The 24,203-nt window shown below is 36.1% G+C and overlaps 1 protein-coding gene across 1 annotated transcript in view; it reads right to left on the reverse strand.

The window, feature by feature from the left end:
- The window catches only part of VPS41 (VPS41 subunit of HOPS complex), a 192,334-nt gene that overhangs the window by 92,891 nt on the left and 75,240 nt on the right, over positions 1-24,203 (reverse strand). Inside the window, exons 5-7 of the mRNA XM_023226348.1 lie at positions 17,436-17,510; positions 8,738-8,800; positions 5,383-5,448 (exon numbers count right to left, since the gene is read on the reverse strand). Of these exons, the coding sequence (XP_023082116.1) occupies positions 5,383-5,448; positions 8,738-8,800; positions 17,436-17,510 (204 nt within the window). The remainder of the gene's footprint in view (positions 1-5,382; positions 5,449-8,737; positions 8,801-17,435; positions 17,511-24,203) is intronic.

Here is a 24,203-nt window from a genome sequence, read left to right on the forward strand (position 1 = left end):
TAGATAGATAGATAGATAGATAGATAGATAGATAGATAGATAGATAGATCGATCTCATATATATATCTTCTTTAGTAAGTGGAAATAATTTGCTTGTATTACCTTAGGGTGCTTTAATCGTACTGGGAGTAAAAACAGGTTTTCCTTAAAGAATGATGATATATAATGGCTTTTTAAAGGGAAAGAACCCCAAACCAAAGTTTTAAGAGTACATAGTCTTTGACTTATGATTATTTGACTTAACGATTTTTCAACTTTATGATGGTACCCATACAATGACTCATTTTTCACTTTCAGCTTTCAATAAATTACATTATATATTCAATACTTTATTATAAAATAGGCTTTGTGCTAAATGATTTTGCCTAACTGTAGTGTTCTGACTACAATTACGGTAGGCCAGGCTAAGATGTGATGTTCAGTAGGTTAGGTATATTAAATGCATTTTTGACTTAATGATATTTTCAACTTACAATAGGTTTATTGGGACAACCCCAACTGTAAATTGAGGAGCATCTGTAGTTCAGCTATCATCCCATAACTAATTACAGAAAAATTAGTGGCTTTGAAACCTAAAAGGGAACTGGCATAAAGACAGCTATATAGACTGGTAGAATTCAAAGTCTAGAAATAAACCCTAACATTTGTGGTTAACCAATTTTCCACAAAGGGCCCAAGACAATGGGAAAGGAATAGTCTTTGCAACAATGATGCTGGGTCAACTGGATATTCACATGCAAAAGAATACATTTGGACTCCTGTCTCACATCACACACAACAATGAACTCAAAATATGTTATACACCTAATTTAAGAGTAAAAAATACAGAAGTCTTAAAAGAAACAGGCATTAATCTTCATGACCTTGGAATAGGCAACAGGCAATGATCTCTTAGATACAACACCAATAGCACAAGTACAAAAAAAAATTAAGATAAATGTGACTTTATCAAGTTACAAACTTTTGTGCCTCAAAGGATACCATCAACAACTCATAGGCTGGGAAAAAATATTTGCGAATCATGTATCTAATAAGGAATATCTGCCAAGAATTTATTTTTTAAAGTTTACAACTCTATAATAAAAAAAAAACCCAATTAAAAAATGAGTGAAGAATCTGAATAAACATTTTTCCAAAGAAGATATGCAAATGGCCAATAAGCACAGGAAAAGATGGTCAATGTCATCAGTCATTAGATGCAAGTCAAAACCACAGTGAGGTATCACTAACACACACCAGAGTGATTATAATCAAAAAGAGAAAATAGAATGAACATTGGTGAGAATGTAGACAATTAAAACCCTCGTATATTTCTGATGAGAATGTAATATGGAACAATCACTTTGGGAAACAGTTTGGCAACTCTTCAAAATGTCCAACATAGTTACCATATGATTCAACAATTCCATACTCAAGAGAAATGAAAACACATAGCCATAAAAAGCTGTACAAAAATGTTCATAGCAGCATTATTCATAATAGCCAAAAAGTAGAAACAATCCAAATGTCAATGAAGTGATACACGGATGAATAAAACATGATAGATCTACACAATGAAATATTATTTGGACATAAAAAGGAATGAAATACGGATACATGCCACAACATTGATGTGCCTAGAAAAATAAGGAAAGAAACTAGACAAAAAGGCCACATATTACACAATTCCATTTATATGAAATAACCAGAATAGGAAAACTTATAGAAAAAGAAAATAGATTAGTGGTTGCCTAGGGATGAGAGGAGGGGAGGAAGGAAGATGGGGAATGACTGCTAATGGGTACGAGGTTTCTTTTTGGGGTGATGAAAGTGTTCTAAAGTTAGATTATGTTGATGGTTGCAAAGCACTGTAAATACATTTAAAACCATTAAACAGCACACCATCATCTGGTGAACCTCATGGTATGCAAATTATGTACCAATAAAGCTATTTTAAAACATCTCAAAAATAGATGGCTTAACACCAATTACTTACACTGACATGGGTAATCACAGGATTCCTCACTTTAAACTATCACACACGTGCTTTTCTCATGCCCCAAATACTAAGCCTTATATACAATATACGAAGCTCTTCAGTGTGTTTTTCCTTTTAAATTATTTTAGTCCTGAATGTCTAAGTTAATAACAAAATCATTTTTAATTCAATTTTTCACCAGATGACTTTAACTGCTTTTATTTTACTCTCATTTTATATACACATAAACATTTTTGTGTGTGCTTGGAAAGAGATGTCAACAGATGCATTTTTGGAGAACTGAATAGGAAAAAAAAGTTACTCTCTTAGAAGACTGAATATAGAACAGCTTGTCAAGTAGTCAGTGACAACTAAAGAAACAAACCAAACCCCTGATGTTCTGCCTGTTCAGCACTTTTTGAATTCTACTTATTTTATTGCTTATCCCAATGTCCAACTTTCTATAAATTCCAAGCTCTTCTCATGTTACCTCACCAATAATTAGATGCTAGATTACTCTGCTGTTCCTGCACTGCTCATGGATCTATTCAATTGACTCTGACCCAGACTGCTGCATGCACACTGTCCTTTCTATGGATGTCTGCAAATGATATCATATGCTAAGTAAAAGGATGAAGAATATGTTACTGACACAGTTCACCCAGACATCCTACAGGGAGACAAGACATTCATGCAGCAGAATTAATGTGGCAAACTTGATGAGACTACAGGTATCCCCTGCAGCAGAAAAGCAATTATTAAACTTCACGAATACACTGATTATTAAAGAACACAGGCCAGGCACGGTGACTCACGCCTGTAATTCCAGCACTTTGGGAGGCCAAGGCAGGTGGATCACGAGGTCAGGAGATCGAGACCATCCTGGCTAACACGGTGAAACCTCATCTCTACTAAAAATACAAAAAATTAGCCGCTATAGCGGGCGCCTGTAGTCCCAGCTACTCCAGAGGCTAAGGCAGGAGAATGGTGTGAACCCGGTAGGCGGAGCTTGCAGTGAGCCAAGATCGCGCCACTACACTGTAGCCTGGATGACAGAGCAAAACTCTGTCTCAAAAAAAAAAAAAAATACATAAACCAACACAGCAAAATCTCTCCTCCAGATCTTCAGTCCTAAGAACACCTGGGTTTAAATTTCAGCCTTGTAAACTTATGCTATATCACTGTGATGGTATCAACTTGATTGGATTGAAGGAAGTACAGTATTGCTCCTGGGTGTGTCTGAGGGTGTTGCCCAAAGGAGATTAACATTTGAGTTGGTGGACTGGGAGAGGCAGACCCACCCTCAATCTGCATGGGCACAATCTAACCTAATCAGCTAATCTGACCACGATGGCTAGAATAAAAGCAGGCAGAAGAATGTGAAAAGACTAGACTGGCTTAGCCTCCCAGCCTACATCTTTCTCCCATGCTGGATGCTTCCTGCCCTTGAACATCAGACTCCAAGTTCTTCAGCTTGGGACTTGGACTGGCTTCCTTGCTCCTCTGCTTGCAGAGACGGCCTATTATGGGACCTTACCTTGTGATCTTGTGAGTTAATACTCCCTAATAAACTATTATATATATATATATATCCTATTAATTCTGTCCCTCTAGAGAACCCTAATGCAATCACACATAAAATTTCTTAACCCAAAAGGTGTTTAGTTAAGAAATACGAGAGGAATGTTAATGCTACTCTTTCCTGAGGCTGACAAAGACAAAGACAAGTAAGGCAGTTATTTTTTCAGGAGTGGATCAGCTGCAGATCTAAGCTAGGGAATGTGAGATTAGGTCTATAATTCCCACTACTTAGTCCCCTGGACATTTTTACATGAGGTGAATGCGACTACAGCCTAAGAATAACAATGGACTGTGAGATGCGGGAAGGAGGGGCTCTCTAGCAGAAATCAAAGCTGGTGTGATCTTGGCTTTATGTCGTGGAATGGAATCAGGATCTACCAACCTGCCACTCATTATGACAAGTCATGGAAAGACCAGAAGGTTTTCCTGCCCTATCATTCTATTAACTATTGAACCAAGAGAAAATGACAGATAAGTATCATAAAACATTTAAAAGCATTTAGTAGCTGGGCCTCAAAGCAGCTACTCCATACCTCTCTACTATTACAGAAATAGCTACAGACTACTTCCTTTACACTGGCTCCAAACCAAACAGTAAATAATATTCGGAATTCCAGTATGGTGATAGCATTTATTATAAAAATAGTCTTTAAAAGATCTCTAGGTAATAAAAACAGAAAACAAAAACTAATTTGACTTATTCTATAAGCAGATTCTTTAATTTGAGAATTTACTATATCTATAAACAGAAAAATGTTAATATATGAAAGTTTTTCTCTCTTATTTCTCTTTACATTTTTTAAGAGACAGGGTCTCCCTTTTTCATGCAGGCTGGAGTGCAATGGTGCAATTATAGCTCACTGCAGCCTCAAACTCCTACGTTCAAGTGATCCTCCCACCTCAGCCTCTTGAATAGCTAGGACTAGAGGCACACCACCACATGCAGCTAATTTCTTAATTTTTTGTAGAGTCAGGGTCTCACTCTGTTGCCCAGGCTGGTTCCAAACTCCCAGCCTCAAGTGATTCTCCCACCTTGCCCTCCCAAAGTGTTGGAATCATAGAAGTGAGCCACCATTATGCCCAGCCCAATCTCTTATTTTTAAAATAGCACTGAGATAATAAAACGTGCCATTAACATGTCAGTGAAGAGTAGCCATAACTGTTCTAAAAGTTTATTAAGGCCCTCGAGAGATTTTCTACAAGGGGAAAAAAATAAAATAGGAAAAAAAAAATTGGTAGTTTAAGTGTGCTTTTGTTATTTTTAAATGGAAGGGGAAATATTTCAAAGCTCTAGATGTAACAGCTCTCTTAATTTTCTTGTCCTATATCTACTTCAAAGAAATGTAGCAAGAGGCTGGGCGCAGTGGCTCACAGCTGTAATTCCAATGCTTTAGGAGGCTGAGGAGAGCAGATCACCTGAGGTCAGGAGTTCGAGACCAGCCTGGCCATTTCTTTATTAGAGACACGGCGAAACCCCATTTCTACTAAAAATACAAAAATGATCCAGGCATGACAGCAGGTGTCTGTAATCCCAGCTACTCATGAGGCTGATGCAGGAGAATCACTTGAACCTGGGAGGTGGAGGCTGCAGTGAGCCAAGATCATGCCACTGCACTCCGGCCTGGGTGACAGAGCGAGACTCCATCTCAACAAAAAAAGCAATGTAGTGAGAAACAGTGAAGCAACAACTCCCCCAAGACATGATGATCATCAGATTTCATTACAACTGTCTTTCTCGAATTTCTCCTAATGAATAGCCAGACATTAAATTAAGGATAAATTGTAGAGTAAACATACAACACCCCTCAAGGCTACATACCAAGGTAGAGACACACAGCACTTACCTTCTTCCCTCCGGTCACAAACTGCTTGCAACTGGATCTCACGAAATGCGGGTGCACAGCAATAATCTACAAGAGAAGCAGGACCCAACTCTGGTTTAGGAGTCATAGCTAAAGCACAGAATGAAAACCCCTGATAGAGTTCAAGCAGCATGATCTAAAAATTATCCTGAAACCTTGGTAGGAAATAATATATTCAAATAATATTTTACAACAACTGATGACATCTGAGTTTTCTTCTTGTGTGAAAAGATTTCTTCTCTGAAGCCAGGTCAAAGCTCAAAGAGCAGGATAAGTCAGTTCTAGTTTCTGGCTGAGGACTCCTATGAGTGGATGTCCCCTGTATAGAGGCAGCAAGGGAGGTCGGTCAAGGCAGCAAGATGTCACAACTATTTCTAACTGTATACAATTTACAGAAAACAAAACAAACAAACAAACAAAGAAGCCAACTAACTCATTGTCCAAGATGCCTCCCAATGATAGACGGCACCAAGTAGCAATGCAGCCTCCCAGATATTCAGCCCACTTACACCAAGACCCCATCTATGGAGAGATAACAGAGCTACAGGCCCAAAGAGCTAACCGTTCAGGACTTACCTTTTTACATACAACCTGTTCCTGTGGTTCTCATCTGCTTCCCACTCATCCAATCTTTCCCCAGCCCCTTGCTACCCAGGTTTCTCTTAAGGTTGCCCCACCACCCTTGTTACTGTTTCCTTCATTTGCAAGGGCTTTATGATTACATAACATCATTAACATCTTGAAGAGGGGGTGAAAACAAAAGTCCTCGTGGCTCCACTCAGTACACCTCCATCTTTGGTGGTCATCTGTTGTGGCTGTAAGCTTGCACAGACTCCACCTCCTTCTCTCTTTATCCCCAAACCACCCATGAAATCACCAACTTAACTAATTTTGTGTTTTTCTAATTTAACATAGAGAATTTTTTTTAGGTAAACACACACACAAAATCCCACACAATTATACTTCTATAAACCTTCATTTAAACATATTTTATACTTGTATTAATTGATATATTTCCTTCCTACAATGGAATAGATTCCTCTTCCTACAGTGTCATGTTTAAGGCTTAGCATATGACCCTTCATTGCTCTAACCACTCCTCCCTCCCAAGTTAGCCCTTCTTCCCTTCAATACCTTCCTAATCCATCCTCAATACCAATATTGAAGGATTCACACATTCCATTGTTTCACATTCTTAAAATCTCCCCCTAGCTCTCTCGTAATGCATAACTGTAGATCTGTGACTGATTCCAAACATTTCTGCTCCTCAATCACATTATGTTACCCTTTTCTTTCCCTTCAGATGTAAGAAAATAAAGCCATCGGGTTCATTGCCCACAAGTGCTCCTCCTTCACTGCCTAACTTGCAATAGTTGGGCTCAGTCCACTTCCTTCATGCCTGTTTCACAGGCAGAGAGGGTCTAGGACTCTTTTCCAAGATTATCTTCTCTACCTAAGCTGTTGATCTCATTGCTTAGTGCTGCTCCAAGCATTCTCTTTTATTTTTAATCTTTTCCTCTTTACTGGTTTTTGCCATGAACCAAAACATGATCGGCAGAAACCTTCCCAGGACATGGCCCCTCTCTCCACCAGATGATGTCTGTTCTTTATTACCAAATTTCCTGAAAGAAGAGTCTCTACTGGTTGTTTCTACTTCCTCACCTCCAATTTACTCCTTCATGTATAGTGACCCTCCTGCTCTGAAAAGAGTCCTCAGCAAGGTCACCAGTAACTTCATAATTACCACGTAGAATGTCCTTGTTTGAGTCCTTCCCGCTATTTAATCTCCACACTGCATTTGATACTGCTGACCACTTCCTCCTCGTAGAAACCCTCTCTCCCCTGGCTTTTCTGACACCATTATTCGGGATTCATTCCAGTCCCTCCAACTGCTTCTTCTTAGACTCCTTTGCTGTTTTTTCTTCCACAGCCTGAGTCTTCAAGTTAGAGTGTTCCAAAATGTCACCATCAGTCTTCTCTTCTCACTCTACAGCTCTAAATTGGGTAACATCTTTTAAAATAGCTTCACCTTATTCAACTACAGTTATCACGCTTGTGTTTTAAGGGCCGATCTCCATCCTGAGGCCCATATTCATGTTTCCAAAACCTCTGTAACATCCCCACCTGATGTACTACACTTATCTAAACTCAAGACCAAACTAGCCATGCCCTTACTCAAACATACCCTACTGCAACTGATGGCATCCAACACCCCATCCCCAAAGCGAGAACCTGAACTGACAGTGAGCTCTTCCATCTTTCATCACCCTCATCCAAGCCATCACTAGGTTCCCTAAGTCTATTTAGCACAGGCTGTCCAAATAAATTTCATCCACTCCATCTTGAACGCTCACTATCACTCTTTTCATTGAGATCATGTAATGCCCTGCCTAGAGTATTATATTAGGCTTCTAAATTGTCTCTTGTCCCCAGTCACTCTCCTGTTTATATCACCCTCCACTTCAGCAAATTCAACTTTTTAAAACATACATCAGACCCTATCTCTCCTTTACCTGCTGGTCAATAAATGTTTGAATAAACAAGTGAAAAAAATAAATGACCTCTTCCTTCAACAACTATAATAGACACTCCAACTACCATATTTTTTATCAACAACTAGTCCTCCTGACTCTTATCTGTCCTTCAATCAATACTGTGTACAGTCACTGTATTAATTTTCTTAAAGCTCAGCTCAGTTTATTTACTTTGTTCTTAAATATTCAGTAATTTCTCCTTATCTACCAAATGGAATCCAAATTCTTTAGCCAGAATGTAAAGCCAGCCCAATCTTCCTCCACATTCTCTTGTCAAATCAGTCTTTTATGTACCAAATAAAATGGACCACTTGCTATTTCCTGAACACAAGTTGAACTTTCTAGCCTCTCCATTTCTATTGTGTTGTTCTTCCACATGGAAAACCAGCTTCTCCCATCAGTCCCTCTCCATTTATTAAAGCCAAGTTAAATATCACTCTACCAATGAAGCCATCACTGACAAGAACAGCTAAAAGTGATTCCTTTCAGATTTGGAATGCTTAATATTATTTCTACCTCTTTGAGTCTTTTATCACAGACCGTGTGTGTGTGTGTGTGTGTGTGTGTGTGTGTGATCTCACTCACTATAATAAAATGCCCTTGAAGACAGACTGAGATCACAATAACAAAATACACATTCTGTCTTCTTTCATAGCGTCTAAACAGTATCCAGTACATCTGAAGTGTTGAACATACACTTACTGACAAAATTAATACAGAAGTGGTAATGTTCAAATTACTGTAATCTATATTGCCTTACTTGAGAAAACCCTTAGAAAAAGTAAAACTTGCTGAATACTTACTTTAATGGGACAGTCAAAAGTCTCATGAAATTCTTCTCCAGAATACAGTCCAAATACCTGCACCTACAAAGAAAATGGATTGTATCAGTTCACCATGACAGCAACAGAGAAGGTTACTACTGAGTCAGTATGAACACATACTATCAATAAGAAAAGTAGAACATTTAATAATTTCTAAGGCCCTATGACCTCTAGTAAATATCTAATGAAAACAATCCCATCGGCCAGGTGCAGTGGCTCATTCCTGTAATCCCAGCACTTTCGGAGGCCAAGGTGGGTGGATCACCTAAGGTCAGGAGTTCCAAGACCAGCCTGACCAATATGGTGAAACCCCGTCTCTAATAAAAATATGAAAAGTAGCCAGGCATGGTGGTGTGCATCTGTAGTCCCAGCTACTCAGGAAGCTGAGACAAGAGAATTGCTTGAACCTGGGAGGCGGAGGTTGCAGTGAGCCAAGACCGCGCCACTGCACTCCAGTCTGGGTGACAGAGCGAGACTCCGTGTCAAAAAAAAAAAAAAGAAAATCCCATCAGGGTGAGGGTACTTTGCTGCAATTAAGCTTTTGTAAGCATTCCACGGATAGAGTTCCCTTCAATCACCATAAATTGTATTAAATGCATGCCATTAAAGAAATGAAACAGATTTGGACAAGTTATTAATATTCTTTTATAAACTTCCATAAGCTATCCCTAAAGGAACTATTTTTTTCATCCCTTAAAGGAAAGGGAAGCTTTTTTTAAAGTCTTTCTCTCATATATAAAACACACCAGCCACGTAGATCAATGTGGTAAGAGATTAGGTGAACCACACTTAACTCACAACCTTATGCTGAATCTACTGAGAACACAGAATTCCTGCTTATCAGTGTCTCCCTTAAAGTTGTTCCAGGCTACTTTATTCATACTTAGTATATCTTCTGAGTGCTTTACTTAACAACAACAAAACAAAAACAAAACTGAAATATAAAACACATGCTATAAAGAATACAAATCATAAATTCATAGCTTGACAAATTTTTATGACACAAACATATCCCAGTAACCATCATTCTGTTCAAGAAATAGAAGCCAATAAGCTCCTTTGTTTCCCTTTCCAGTAAATAACACCCTCCAACTAATCACTACCCTCAAAGCTATTGCCATGGATAAGTTGTGCTGGTGTTAGAATTTTATAAGTAAGGAATCATATTCTATTTCACTGATTTATTTCATTCATTATTTAACATTTTCTTTGTGAGATTTAGCCACATTGCTGCATATAGTAGAGGTTGGTTCTTTGCCACTGCTGTGTATTATTTCAATGTATGAATACATCAAAATTCATATATCCATCGTCCACTGATGATCACTTAGGTTGTTTCCAGATTGTGGCTATCATGAATAAGGCTGCTAAGAACACACTTTGCAAATCTTTTGGTGCACTTATACACATATTTATGAAGGGTGTATAACAGAATGGAATTGTTGAGTCATAATTTATGTGCATGTTCACATTTAATAGGCAAACCATTTCACAAAGTGGTTTCAAATTAATTACACTCTCACCATGAGAATGTTTGAATGTTTGTGTTCCCCCAAATTCATTACGTTGAAACCTAACCTCCAAAGTGATGGTTATTTATACTCTCAGCATGAGAATTCCATGAGATCTATTTGTTAGCTTGGAGCTAACAAAGAGTACTAGAGTCAATGAGAACTATTTCCCAACATTTGAATATGCTCACACTCTCTTTCTAGTCTCTAGTATAGTGGTATTATTCTTCTATAACTTTTGTGGGAATTCATTGGTGACGCCATCTAGGTCTTATGGCTTTGCTATGGTCTGAATGTATGTGTTCTCCCCAAATTCATTATGTTGAAACCTAACCTCCAAGGTGATGGTATTAAGAAGTAGGGCCTTTAGTAGATGATTAAGTTATGAAGGTGGAGCCCTCATAGGTGAGATTAGTGCCCTTATAAGAAAGCTTGAGGTAACTAGCTAGAGCTTGAGGTAACTGGCTAGCCCTTTTGCTCTTCTGCCTTCTGCCACACAAGGACACATCATTCACCCCTTCTGCCATGTGAAGTTACAATAAGGCGCCATCTTGGAAGCAAGGAGAGCAGCCCTCACCAGATGCCAAATGCTGGCACCTTGAAATTAGACTTCCCAGCCTCCAGAACTATGAGAAATAAATTTCTATTGTTTATAAACTACCCAGTCTAAGGTATTTTGTTATGGCAACACAAATGGACTAAGATAGTTCCTTTGTGAAAAGGTTTCCAATTATAAATTCTATTTGAAAAATAAATATAGGACTATTCAAACTTTCAATTTCTTCTTATTCTAATCTTGGTAAGTTCTGAGTGGTTCATTCTTTCAAGTCCCAAGCAGGAAATTCACTTATGTTATAATTTTGGGAAATGGATTCATGCATTAAAATTACAGTTTTTGGGACCATCCACTCATATTGTAACTACTGTTTTCATATACTTGTGCCAAGTTTGTTATTCAGGTCCCACAAACAAGTGATAATATAATGTAAAACAGAGGGAATTTCATTTTTCCTGAGGCCAGTCTTGAAATGTATTTTGGACATGGCAAATACACATATGCCACCCACCCCCCCCATCATCTGGCTTCTCACTGTTCGGAGGCTATAAAGTCAGTACTTTTATGGAAATATATAGGCATAGGATAATATAACAAACATCTTATAAAATAATGGCTAAGAAGCAGAAAAGGAAAGCACTGCATTCAGGGTTTCACTTTACTTGGGGAAGTTTAACTTGATGGACCCCGACAAATCTAAGAAAACCAGGTGAAAGGAAGAAGGCTCCTGAATAATGTGAATCTTAACGGAGTGAATCAACAAGTGGCCACCTTGGTGAAGCTACCTCAGTATGAACACCTGCTCAACTAGCACGCTGAACTTCTCCTAACATAATCTATTTCTTTTCAGTACAATAAGGTCATGTACTGCATGGTCTTGTGTGAAATCTCACACTACTGCTACTAACTCACATCCCTAAATGCTTCAACATGCTTTACCTCAGTGGTTCTCAAACACACTTGTACAGTTAAAATCCCTGGAAACTAATGGCCAAATCCCACCCCAAACAAACAAAATCAAACTTTCTGGTGAGGTGAAATGATATTTTTGAAGTTCTGCACAATTGGCAATGTTCTGCTGTTCCTCATTTGGTCCTCATAGCAAAAATGCTAGGTCTGAGAGCAAATATCATTATGCCTGTTGAACAGATGATTCTGTAGAAAAATGACTTGCCTAAGGTCATAAAAATCATATGCAGAAGAGTTAGAACCAGAACCAAGGCATTCTAAATCCTATTCTTCTACATGTTATCTTTATATAGGATAAACTGAAACTTGCAAAACAGAAAGATATCTTTTTACATAAAGTGTAAGAAGAGTAGAATAGAACAACAAAAAACATTCAAAAGCCTTAAATATGTGCCAAACTGAAAAGAACATGAATATCAGACTTTGATTTAAGGGTACTCTATGACAGAAATTGAAATTAAATGAAGCCAACTATTCATTCAAATGGATAAACTTCCTTCTGCCTTACAGATGGGATAAAGGTAATTTTTAGAAAAAAAGCGATTTCTATTATGCAGAAAAGTATGTGAGATGTAAACAAATGATGCATAAGCCTGCAGAAAAAGACTGACAGATCAGTAAATGTGTGGATAAATACAGGGATTGTGGATGCAATGCTGAAAATTAAATTAGGAATTGCCAAGGATAAATGTCCTTTTAAAAATTAAAAATGCACATTGAAGGCATAATAGTAGAGTGATAAAGAGGAATAAACAAAAAGAGAACAAAATCAAACAAGTTCATAGTAACAGTGATATGCATCACTATCCTTAAGAATTCGCCAGAAGCAAAAGTATCACTGTCATACCCACAGCAGGGGCTGGAGGAGTAACTGCTGAAGGTGGCAAATCAAGAATTGAACTCTCTGGTCAGTTTCTATTACTATGTTTATCTGAGCAACATTTTCCTCAACTGTTCTTATATTCTATTTCAATATTAAAAAATATAACTTCACAAGACAAATCTCATAAGCTTTATCAGTATCAGCACAAGGGTGTTTTGTAAAACCTTCAGTGTTTTGGTTCATTTCACTACTATGACATGCCAAACTAACTGGTCACAGGTTATACCACTAATGCTAATAAAATCCCAAACAATTCTCATTTATTTCCCCTCTCTCTCCCTCTTTATTTATTTTGCCATTTTGTCAGTGAAAATCACACTTATCTGTGAATCCCTTCGCTTTTGGGAAGAGCTCATCCAAGATAAGAATCACATAATTAAAGGTTACAGGAGAGAGGACCCTTTTGAAAATGGTATCTCCTGTAGAAGCCCTAACAACTTCTCTGAACCTGCTAACAAAAATACCTAATGAAGAAAAAGAGAAAATTCCTAACAACTGGCCATAGAACCAAGCTCCTGCAAAGTCCTGGGGGACTTCTCATTAGCTACAAACCAGAGAGCCATGTGAGTACCTTAGAAGTATGTAGTATGTGTTTTATTACCTGAAATGGAGGAAACCTACCCTCATGAAACAGTGAGGGATGTAATCATTCTCCACTTTAGCATGAAACTCTATGTAATTTGCCAACCAGAATACTGGGCAACAGCCCTGATGCAGAGAAACTAGGACAGAGGTGGCCAGAGTGCTATACAAACTTCCCAGTTAGACTTCCCTTGTAACAGCCTCTTTCAAACTTCCACTTCCAAACAACACATTAAAAATCAAAATAGGGTGGACATGTGAACTGTCATTATACCTCCAGTAGTAGCTAGAGGGACTCTGGTGGTCAAGATTGCTGGTTTTCACATTCTCCACCCAGGCTGACTATCAGAGACCAGAGAGTGATGACAGAAGCCTCTAGTTCCCCCTAGAGAGCTGCCTTCATCTAGTTACGGGAAACTAAGCTCATTTTAGGGTCCCTGTTACTGAACTAGCGTGATTCTAAAATGCCCAAAACAATAACAAGGGCAAGTCAGACACTGAATCTCTTTGCTAACCCAGGTTCAGAAAGAGATCTCCCTGTTCTGGAATGGATAAACAAATCAAACAAAAAGCACAGTCAAGGTCTATTAAAAAAGTCCTGCAGAACATTCCAAAGACTCAAAGGGAGAAAAACCATGTTTTAAGAAATAATATTAACCAGAAACCAAAGAAAAACTAGAAACTGTTTGGCAACCACAATAAGAAGATCAGACCGCTATGAACCTGGAGCAGAAAAACAGGAAGATGACAACAATGATTATAATAATAACTCACAACTAATAAGTGATTCTTCTGTTCCAGGTTCTATTCCAAGTAATTTACATATATTAACTCATTTAATCTTCCCAATAAGTAGGTACTGTTGTTATCCCCATTTTACCGGGGAGGAAATGGACTGAGGCACAGAGAGGTATAAATAACTTAGCAGACATCATACAGCTAAAAAGTGACAGGATAATTCCACTGCTAACCACTAGACAACACCCGCCTGACACTCCATGGCATATAAAAAGTTATAATTTTTTAAAAATTAAATATATATCAGGCTGATATGAAAACAGAATTGGGAAAGATTTCAGAAAAATTAAAAATGCAAAATGAAATAAAAATCTACTCCAGGAAGTAGTAAGACACAAAACAGACTTTGGAAGAAAAGTGAATCAGCGAAGGGCATAAACAAGTAGAGAAACTCTCCCTGACTACACAGAAATAAAAAGCTAAAAATGAGAAAGCAAAGTACATGTGTGAGACATCACACAATATGAATGAACACTTTTCTGCACAACTCATACACTGCCAAAAGGAAGCGAAGGGTAAATAGTGCTTAATCATTCACCCTTTTGCCTTGAAAAGTTCAGGTACGAGAATGGGAGACAGGAAGAGGCCAGACTGCAATGGATTAAAAATGAATGGTTAGCAATAAAAACAATTAATACATAACTGACAGCTCACCATATACCCTGCACCTCACAACACTCCTCAGGGGCCTCCCACTGCCAAGCTGAGGAGAGGGAGGCAGTGCCAAGCCCAGCAACATGCCCAACTTCACACAGCGAGTGGGAATGCCAGCCCAGGCAGCTGGAATACAGAGCTATGCTCTTAGCCTCTAAGCGATATTGCCTTCAGCTTTATACTATTGAATTTCTTTGAAGAAATGAAAACAAATGCAACTGAGGCAATCATCAAAATTATAACTGAAGTAAACTTTTCTGAAATGAAAATAATACCTCACTGTATGGATCAAAAGGACTGATTGTGCACCAGACAAATTTAATGAAAAGAGACCAGAACTAGACATAATTTAGCAAACTGAATTACACAGACCATTTATTACTGTTGTTGTTCTTGTTGTAATTATTATTATTAGTCCAAGTTCCAAGGCAGGACCAAAAAAAAAAAAAACTGTAAAGGTTTTAGAAAAGAACAAAAGTAAGCTGGCTTCAGACGTGTCTACAAAAATAAATGTCAGAAAAAAGGGAACATCTCCAAAATTTTGAGAGAAAATATTCCAACCCAGAATTTTATACTAAATTATAGTTTACATATGAAAGCAACATATGCAAGCGATCCCAAAATAAACCTTGTATGTACTTATCCTAAAAGTTTTCTAGAAACATATGCCAGTAAACTGAAACTGAACACACACACACATGATATATGTGTGTGTCTCAAAATGCAGAACTCAAGTGTAGAAAAGTCATGACAAAAAAAGATTGAAAATGACCACCAGCTGAATAAACAGTATATTTTAAACAACTGATGGAATTAGGACTTGAAAACTGAATGCAAATATCAAAGGTTACCCTTGAAATAACCTAATAAATAATTATCTATCTAGGATCCTTAACAGACTGAAGAAAAGAAAAAAATACCCACAAAACCTATTTAAAGAAGCATTAGATTTAGGCATCTGGAATGTATTTGTGTAATGTCTTTATGTTTGTATCATCACTAACCACTTTACCAGATCATTCTATACTAGCTTCTCAACTTTCACAATACTGACTAACCCACGGTAAGGGAGTAGCTTACATATAAGTATGTGTACTAAAAGATTTATTTTCAATTCTATCAATGTTAATAAAAATATGGGAAAATCATTTCCCAAAATATATCATAGTTCCACACCAAAATATGGCAGCTATAAATTTCACCAAAATAGGAAACCAAAGGTGTTTGACAAGAAGGGTACCATGAGATAATCTGAGGTTCATCTTATCCACCAGATGGAGTAGCTAATATATTCCACTTAGGTGCATTAAATAATAATTCTTCAACATTTAAAGCTCTGAAAATTCCTAGATGAAGTATTTAGTAAAATTTCATTTCCAATTTTTTAAAAAAGTGAGTACTATCTTTCAACAAATTAGTTTGATTAAATTGATAACAGCCCAAAAGGAATACCTCATCTTTAAGAAAACAAAATGAAGACTATCTTTCTTTACAAATACATGAACACAAAAAATGTTTCAGCGGTGTGTATAATTCTTCTCAATTTCTGCACAAACCAACTCGTCCCTCATCTCTCTCTGATAATCATGACAATCTCAGAATTTCTGAAAGTACTGTAAAATTTGACAGTGCTTTTTGAAAAGCACTAGTGTTCCAATTACTGTTTCAAAAGTCTCTTTGGGCAACATTAGGCTTAGATCTATAAAATGCATTCTTGTATGTCAAGAGACTTCATGTTGCTTTTTGTTAACAGATTAAATGGGTATATCTCTTTTACACTGAGATATATATATATTACTCTTTTACACTTTTAAACTTTTACTGTTTTTAATTTACCCATCTTAATGGCCCACTGAATTTAGGGCACATAAAAAATACAAAATTAGATTAGAAAATCTGCTTTACTCAGTAAGGAATATGTAAAGATCTATAATGATTCTGAATGCACTCTCTCAAACTGTTATTTTAGAAAAGTAGCTTAAATACACTATGCATTAGAATTTTATCATTGCAAACCAACATTAGAAAAGATTTCCATCGACTTAAAAACAAAAAAGACATCTTATAAGTGGAAAATCAATCACCACAACCATTAAATGTCACAGCTCAACATCAGCAAGAAGCACTGATAATTGTTAGTTATACACTGCACAAATGATGTATGTCCTTGGTTGAGGAAGTAGGCACCAGGTTTTTAGAAAACTGTACATATATTGATTTTACATTTATTTAATGTGGCCATTGTAAGACACTTTATTCTTCTGATAAACTATGATTGCTTATCAAAAGATTCTATAATTCAAGAGAAACATTCATAACTTGTGTGTGAAAATGAAAACCACTGGCCCACAGAAATCATGCCCACAAAATCCAATTTTGTGGATTTATGGCAGAAAGGCATTAAACTACTATCTTGCAGGAACTGCAGACTAGTCACTGAAGTAGAAGTGGCACGGTAGTAATGATTAAGGTGACACGTCACCCTGCCACAGCTGTTAATCAGTTTAATACTACATTATTGACAGTCTTGTAATTACTTTTCCTAAGGCACATTTATGCAAAATATATTTTATTTTAATTATGACCAACCAGAAGCAAGTTCAATACTCAGAAAGAATAATCAAGATTGTCTTAATGCAGGTATATAGTAAGCAAGGTGCTGTTCCGATCACCTGGGGCTGGCGCCACAGCAGAACTCTCAGCATGACCACATCCTTGCCATACCTTGCCATCCTCTGAACACACGCCCATGTGCTCTCCACTTTCATCCAAGCTAATCTGATTTATCTTCACAGGACTCTAAAAAGAAAAAGACGAAAAGATGTGTAAAACTTCAGGAACATATGTATCAACAATCAAACGTCTTTGCTCTTTGTAAAATAGTAAACTCTTTGTTTTCTTCTTAAATAATGACAGTTTCCAACTATCTTACACAAAGCACAGTAGAAACTAACTATGAGAAGAAAAGTAAGCCTACAACAGCTAGAACATAAGCTTGCAAAGTAGCTTTTAAAAAATATTTAGCCTTAAAATGGTTTGGCTTGTTGATAAAATAAATGTAAATATGCAAAGTTGAATGTGAGATCTTCAGGTGAAAAATGTATCAGAGCAAGTAGGCAAAGGTCAGGGCAGACCAAGGCTCCCAGACCCCAAAAAGGCCACCCACTGATTGATGCTGTTGAAAGACATTCTGACATGGAGATGAGACTCCTGGCTACAAAATCCTTTCTCATCTCGATCCCTAAATCACCACACGAGCGACACTCCTGAGATGCACCCCATGAAAAATAAGCTAGCTCCTTAAAGTTCCTAGAATGTTAGAAGAGTAAAGGTCCTTGAAGATAGATATTTGATCTATTTTGTAGAAGAATAAACTAAAGCTCACAGCAGGGAATCAAAACAGAGAAAACAGAGGAGTCAGGGCTACAACCTGGGAGGAGTGAAGAATACTGCGCTGGGCAGCAAGGATCTACAAAGAAAGCAAAAGCTGATCTGGGAAAGCACCTAGGCCAGCATGTCTGGACTTCTGGCTGAGAAGTCTAAATGTTCAGCTTCTATAGTCTTTGAATAAATTCCTTCCTCAAATTGAGCATCTTCTGTTAATAGTTTCCTTATTCAGATCGTGGGTTCATCAAACAACAATTTTTTAATATTGATTTTAGTCTTGGAAAATATAAACTCCACAAACCTCTGACTGTAATTTCTTTGGCATCTGGTTGTAAGCTGCCTCAAATTTATAATTTAGTAAGTGTGTGCAGCCTAGGTTTCCTTTCCAATATGGTACTGTCCACATGTAGCCTTTAAAACTGAAAGTTAAATTAAAATTCGATAAATCAGTTCCTCTGTTGCACTAACACATGCCAAGTGTTCAACGACTACATGTGACTTGTACTGGAAAGAATACAGATCACAGAACATCATCACTGCAGTAAGTTCTACTGGACAGCATTGTTCTATGCTTAGAAAACTGAGACCCAATAATGAAAGCAGCTAAGACATCAAGCCTTCTTTACAAAGCTCTTCTTTACTGCAAGTTACACTTAGTAGATTTTCTTTCTATATACATGTTTATGTAATTTGTTCTTGGACTCTGGTATTGAAAAGCTCATGGCCTATCCTAATATTCTGTAAATCACATTATATCATTTCCAAAGACCTAGCATACACAAGATCTGTTATTCAACCCCAGAGGAAAGTAGTCAGCTAAGGCTGGTTATCTCCATCTCACAATGAGGAAAATGAGGCTTCAAGAATTTATGTGAGTGTCTAAATCCACAGTGCTACTAAGGACTATGCATGCCACGCAATTGTACTCCAAGTGCAAATAAACCAAAGTTTCCATTACAACATGTTTCTCACTGAATGGAAACCATTTGTGCCATCACATTAGCAACATTATGGGGGAAAAAATCATACCTCTAAGGTAAAATAATCCTTTTTCCCACGTACCTCTATTAGCAATAGAAGGTTTTTTTTTTTTTTGACTTTTTTTCTGCCAACGATCAATATTCATTGATTCATTTCCCTGACTACTAATAAACTTAGGCATTTTTCTTAAGTCTATTGGCCAATTAATTTGCTCTTCTGTAAACTGCTTGTTCACCTCTCTTACTCATTTTTTTTCTATTAACATGTTTGTTGTTTTGTCAATCTATAAGAGCTCTTTTCTATTTTTAGGGGATGAAGTATAATATTTATCCAGACATTGTATATGCAGTCTCCTATTTTTTTGCATGATGGTTATTACTTTATTTCTTACATTTAAGTCTTTCACATTTCAGAATTCATTTTCTTTTTTTTTTTTTCGAGACGGATTCTAGCTCTGTCACCAGGCTAGAGTGCAGTGGCACGATCTCAGCTTACTGCAACCTCCGCCTCCTGGGTTCAAGTGATTTTCCTGCCTCAGCCTCCCGAGTAGCTGGAATTATAGGCACGTGCCACCACGTCCAGCTAATTTTCACATAACATTCTGGGTTTTCAGTTGTAGTCTCTGTCCATTCCCATATCAATTTAGCATTGATTTAATTATAGAGGGTGTACACAGTATGTTTTGAAATCTAGTAAGTCTCAGTCAAAATTTTTCACATTTTCTTTGGCTTTTCTCCAATATTTATTCTTGTGAATTTTGAGATCAAATGACCCCAATGTTGCTAAACAGAATGGTCCTTGTTCAATCCTAACTTACTTCACCTAATTGGAGCATGTAGCACCACTGATAACTCCTGACTTCCACATCTCATGGTTCAGTCCTTGCACCTCTTCTTTTTTTACATCTATACTCAAAACATAATATTTTCTCCAGGCCATGGAATGACCCCTTTATTTTTATCTCCAGGTTGGGCCTCTCCCTATTCTAGACCAGTATCTAAGATGGTTTCTTTTATATCTGTACTTGGATGCCTAATATGCACCTCATCTAAAACATATCCAAAACCAAGATCCCAATATTCCCTCTGGAAAGGGCTCTTCCTGATGGTTTCCCCACCTCAGTTAATGCCTTCTTCTAGTTGCTCTGGGAAAAAACTTTCAAGCCACTTTTGATTCCTGTCTTTATGTCCACTCTATATTTAATCTTTCATAATTCCTATCACCTCTTATGATGAAATTTATTCAGACTTGGACCACATTTCACCACCCCTACAGCTGCTATCCTGGTCCATCATTCTAGTAGGGATTATCATAATTGTCTCCTAAGTGACTTTCTCCTGCCCTAACTCTCCTAGAAATCTGTTCTCAATCCCAAGCCTGCACAGTGACACTGTTAACAGGTTAATAAGAGTCATTCCTTTGCTTAAAACCCTGCAATGGCCTCCTATCTCAAGAAAAAAGCCAAAATGTTTACTATGACCTGACAGTCCTAAATTATCTGGCCTTTGCCTTCCCTCCAACTTCTGACCTCATCCCCTCTCCCGCTGGTTCTCTCTACTCCAGTCCTGATGACCTTTTGCTACTTCTCAAGCCTTAAGGCGTTTGCATTTGTTCATCCCATGCCTGGAATGCTTTTCTGCCTACTCTGCGCTGCTAATCATCTTCTCAGTGAGACTCTGGCCAACCAATCTAAAAGTTCAACATTTTACCCAAACATTTCATAACTCCTCATTGCTTTTGTTTTGTCTCCTTAGCACTTGCCACTATCTTAGTATATCTTTTACTTATTTTCAAACTCACTAACTAGAATATTAACTTCATGAGAGAATGTTCAAAGAATAAAAAATTCCAATTCAACATAAATTCTTCCAGAGAAAAAAATAAAAAGGAAATGCTCCTTAACCCATTTTAATAGACTAGGATAACCTTATACTAATAAAACTCAACAAAAATATTAGGAGAAAGAAAAAGTACAAGTAAATCTTACCCACAAACATAAATGAAAAAATCCTAAAGAAACGATTAACAAAGTCAACTTATAGAGAAAATCCAAATTTATTCCAAAAATACAAAGCTGATTTAACCTATGAACACAAATTTTCTATACTGATGAGAAAAATCATAGAATTATCTCAATGGATACAGAAAGTTTTTGATGAAACTCAATATCCATTCATGGTATTAAAAAAAAAAAAAAACTTTTAGCACACTAGGAGAAAAATTCCTCAACCTCTTAAAGAATATCTTCTGAATGGTAAGGAAAATATTGCACTTAATGGTAAAATGTTGAGAGCTCTCCCTTTGTTATCTTTGTAATATTGAATCTTCCAATCCGCAAACATGGAACATTTCTTCATTTATTTAGGTCTTCTTCGGTATCTCTAAATAAAGTTTTATATGTTTCCCCTTAGAGGTCTTAATATTCGTTTGATAGTTTTATTCAAGGAGCAGCAATCACAGGAAGCATCCTTTCCTCATTCCTGACACGTATTGTGTGATTCCATTTACACAACATACAAAAATAGGCAAAACCAGAGTGTGTAGGGGGTGCACATACAGGCTGTAAAATAAAATGGAGAAGTCAGAGAGTTATTACTATAAAGGTCAGTATAGTGGATACCTCTGAGGGGAAGAGAGAACACGGTGATCAGGAAGGGTCACATGGTTTATTCTCAACAGAGTGGTAGTTTTGTGACTGTTTGGATGGTGACGATCTGTTTTACTACACATTTTATGTAAAGTTACATTTCACAATAAACATTCAAAATTTAAAAAGATAAAAAGGAACCAGCCCATAAAAATGTCTGAGATCAACATCTTTAATGGGTTATTTCTTAAATTTCGAGATCTTTTTTTCATTTTTTTCCACTTTAATTGTCAAGCTACTCAAATGTTCTCAATCTAATCTGGTCATTTATATTTTCCAAGAAAAAAAAAAATAGCACATCTGAAATTCATTAGTGATGAAAATAACTTTTATTTTACTTTTTGTTCTTTAACAATTTTAGTAATACTGATGATATTAATACTACTAAGAATAAATAGTAAAACTATTACTACTAAGTTAATATTTACTATATGGTCATTATACATCAGGCTCTATTCTCTGACTTTTATACATGCATCATTTAACACAGCAATTCTATAAGGTAGGTACTATATTACTTTTCCTATTTCATATTTGCAAATATACAGATATCTTACCGGTATAAGTACTTTGTTTCCTTTTTTTCTTTGATTATCATTATCAGGTGTATATCAGCTGTACTGGTAGCCTCTTTGCAGAAACAATATTTTCATCAATTTGTTTTATTTTAAAATTTTTCTATTTATTAATTTCTTATTATTATTCCTTAATTTTTTCCTTTTTAATTTTAGAACAATTTTGTTCACCATCTTGAAATTTCCAGACTTTAATATACTACCTAATAATTGTAATTACTGATTTGTCAGTCATATAATAAAATGCTTTTGATTATCACTGGCCACAAATCGAAAGACAAAAGTTAACGTGTAATTACAATAATTATTTCCTTTTTGAGAAAAGTAACATTTTGTTTCATTTCCAAGGATGGTGATGCTGTATTTGCCCATTAATGTAGTTATTAATAAAGTCTAGTGTGAATGAATTGTGGTCTGTGAATGTGGTTTGTATAATATCTGTTTTTAGAAATTTAATAATTTTCTCTAATTATTCCTAAGATATAATTTCAAAAATAATGCATATTCTCTATTTTAGGCTCAAAATATGTATTTTTAAATCACACTATTTATATTATTTAATTTCTCTATATACTTACTGTTTTCTTCCTTCATCTATCAAAACTGATTAAAAACAAGTTTTAAAAACTTCTTACTCCAATTGTAGTTTTGTTCATTTATCCTTGAATTTCAAATGAATTTTGGTCCAGATATTAGATGCCCTATAATTTGGCATATCAAAGGGTATAATGATTGTACTCAATCTTCCTTTTAACTTGTAAATGTAATCAATATACTATGCCTTCTGCTGGTTAATGTTCTTTTGCTCTAAATTCTAGTTTTTGTCACATTTCTACAGCCAACACACTTGATTTCTGTTTGGCTTTTTACAGTGTATTTTGCTCACATTTTTATTTTTCACTTTCATCATTTTGTAAAATATGTGTCCTTCAAAGCTAAGGTTATTTTTCTTTAATTAATAGTAACAGAATATCTGATCCATTTAGTATTGGCTTAGTTACTACATTATTTTACAGTTTTTATGTGTCCCCATTTGATTTTTTATTATTTGCTATATTACTCGATTTTTTTTCTTTTCTATCCAAGAATTAGATGTTGTTGATCTACTTTTATCTTATTAGCAATTACCTTTAAATTATTATAAATTATACTTGATTTATGCCTCCCCAAAATCAATGCAATCACATTATTTAGTACTTGATTATTTACTACAGTCTTCCCTTCTCTGTTTCAAAGTGAAAGTATAAATATTCTCCATTTCTTAGGTCACTTTAAATAGAATTGGAGAGAAAAGACATCAGTAAAAACTGCAGTCTTAAGCTATCAGTTCTAAGAATGAATCCAGGAGCAGAAACTATTTTACTTTTGAGATATCTGTAATTTTTAAACTGATTTATAAGAAGTCATTATAGGCTAAGGATATTTAAGGATATTTACCCCATGTCATGCAGACTGCAAACATCTTCGTACCTTATTATACATTTTAAAATTTTCTTTGGAGTGATTTTTGAATAAATTTGAATTTTTTAGTCACCAAAATCAAACCAAGTAAACAGTCAATATGCATAAATTGTAAGTAAACAAGAATAAGAGTCAATTTAACAAAAAAAAAAAAAGAAAACCAAAACAATATATTTTACCTTTGGAAATAGCAAACTTTTAAAAACAGTTTTGGCAAAGAAGCACAAAAAAGGATACTCATACTGCTGGTAATAATTTAAATTTGGAAAATGTTTCTGAGGGGTATTTGAAAATGTGTATCAAAATTATTTAAAATATACATTACCTATTATGACCAAAGAGAAGCAAAAAGATTTTTTCACAAGGGCCTTTTCACAACAAGTTGCTTTTGTAAGATACTAAAAAATAGAAATTATCTAAATTTCTAAAAGCAAAGCATCT

The sequence above is a fragment of the Piliocolobus tephrosceles genome, chromosome 8 (genome assembly GCF_002776525.5).
Source record: "Piliocolobus tephrosceles isolate RC106 chromosome 8, ASM277652v3, whole genome shotgun sequence".
NCBI lineage: Eukaryota > Metazoa > Chordata > Mammalia > Primates > Cercopithecidae > Piliocolobus > Piliocolobus tephrosceles.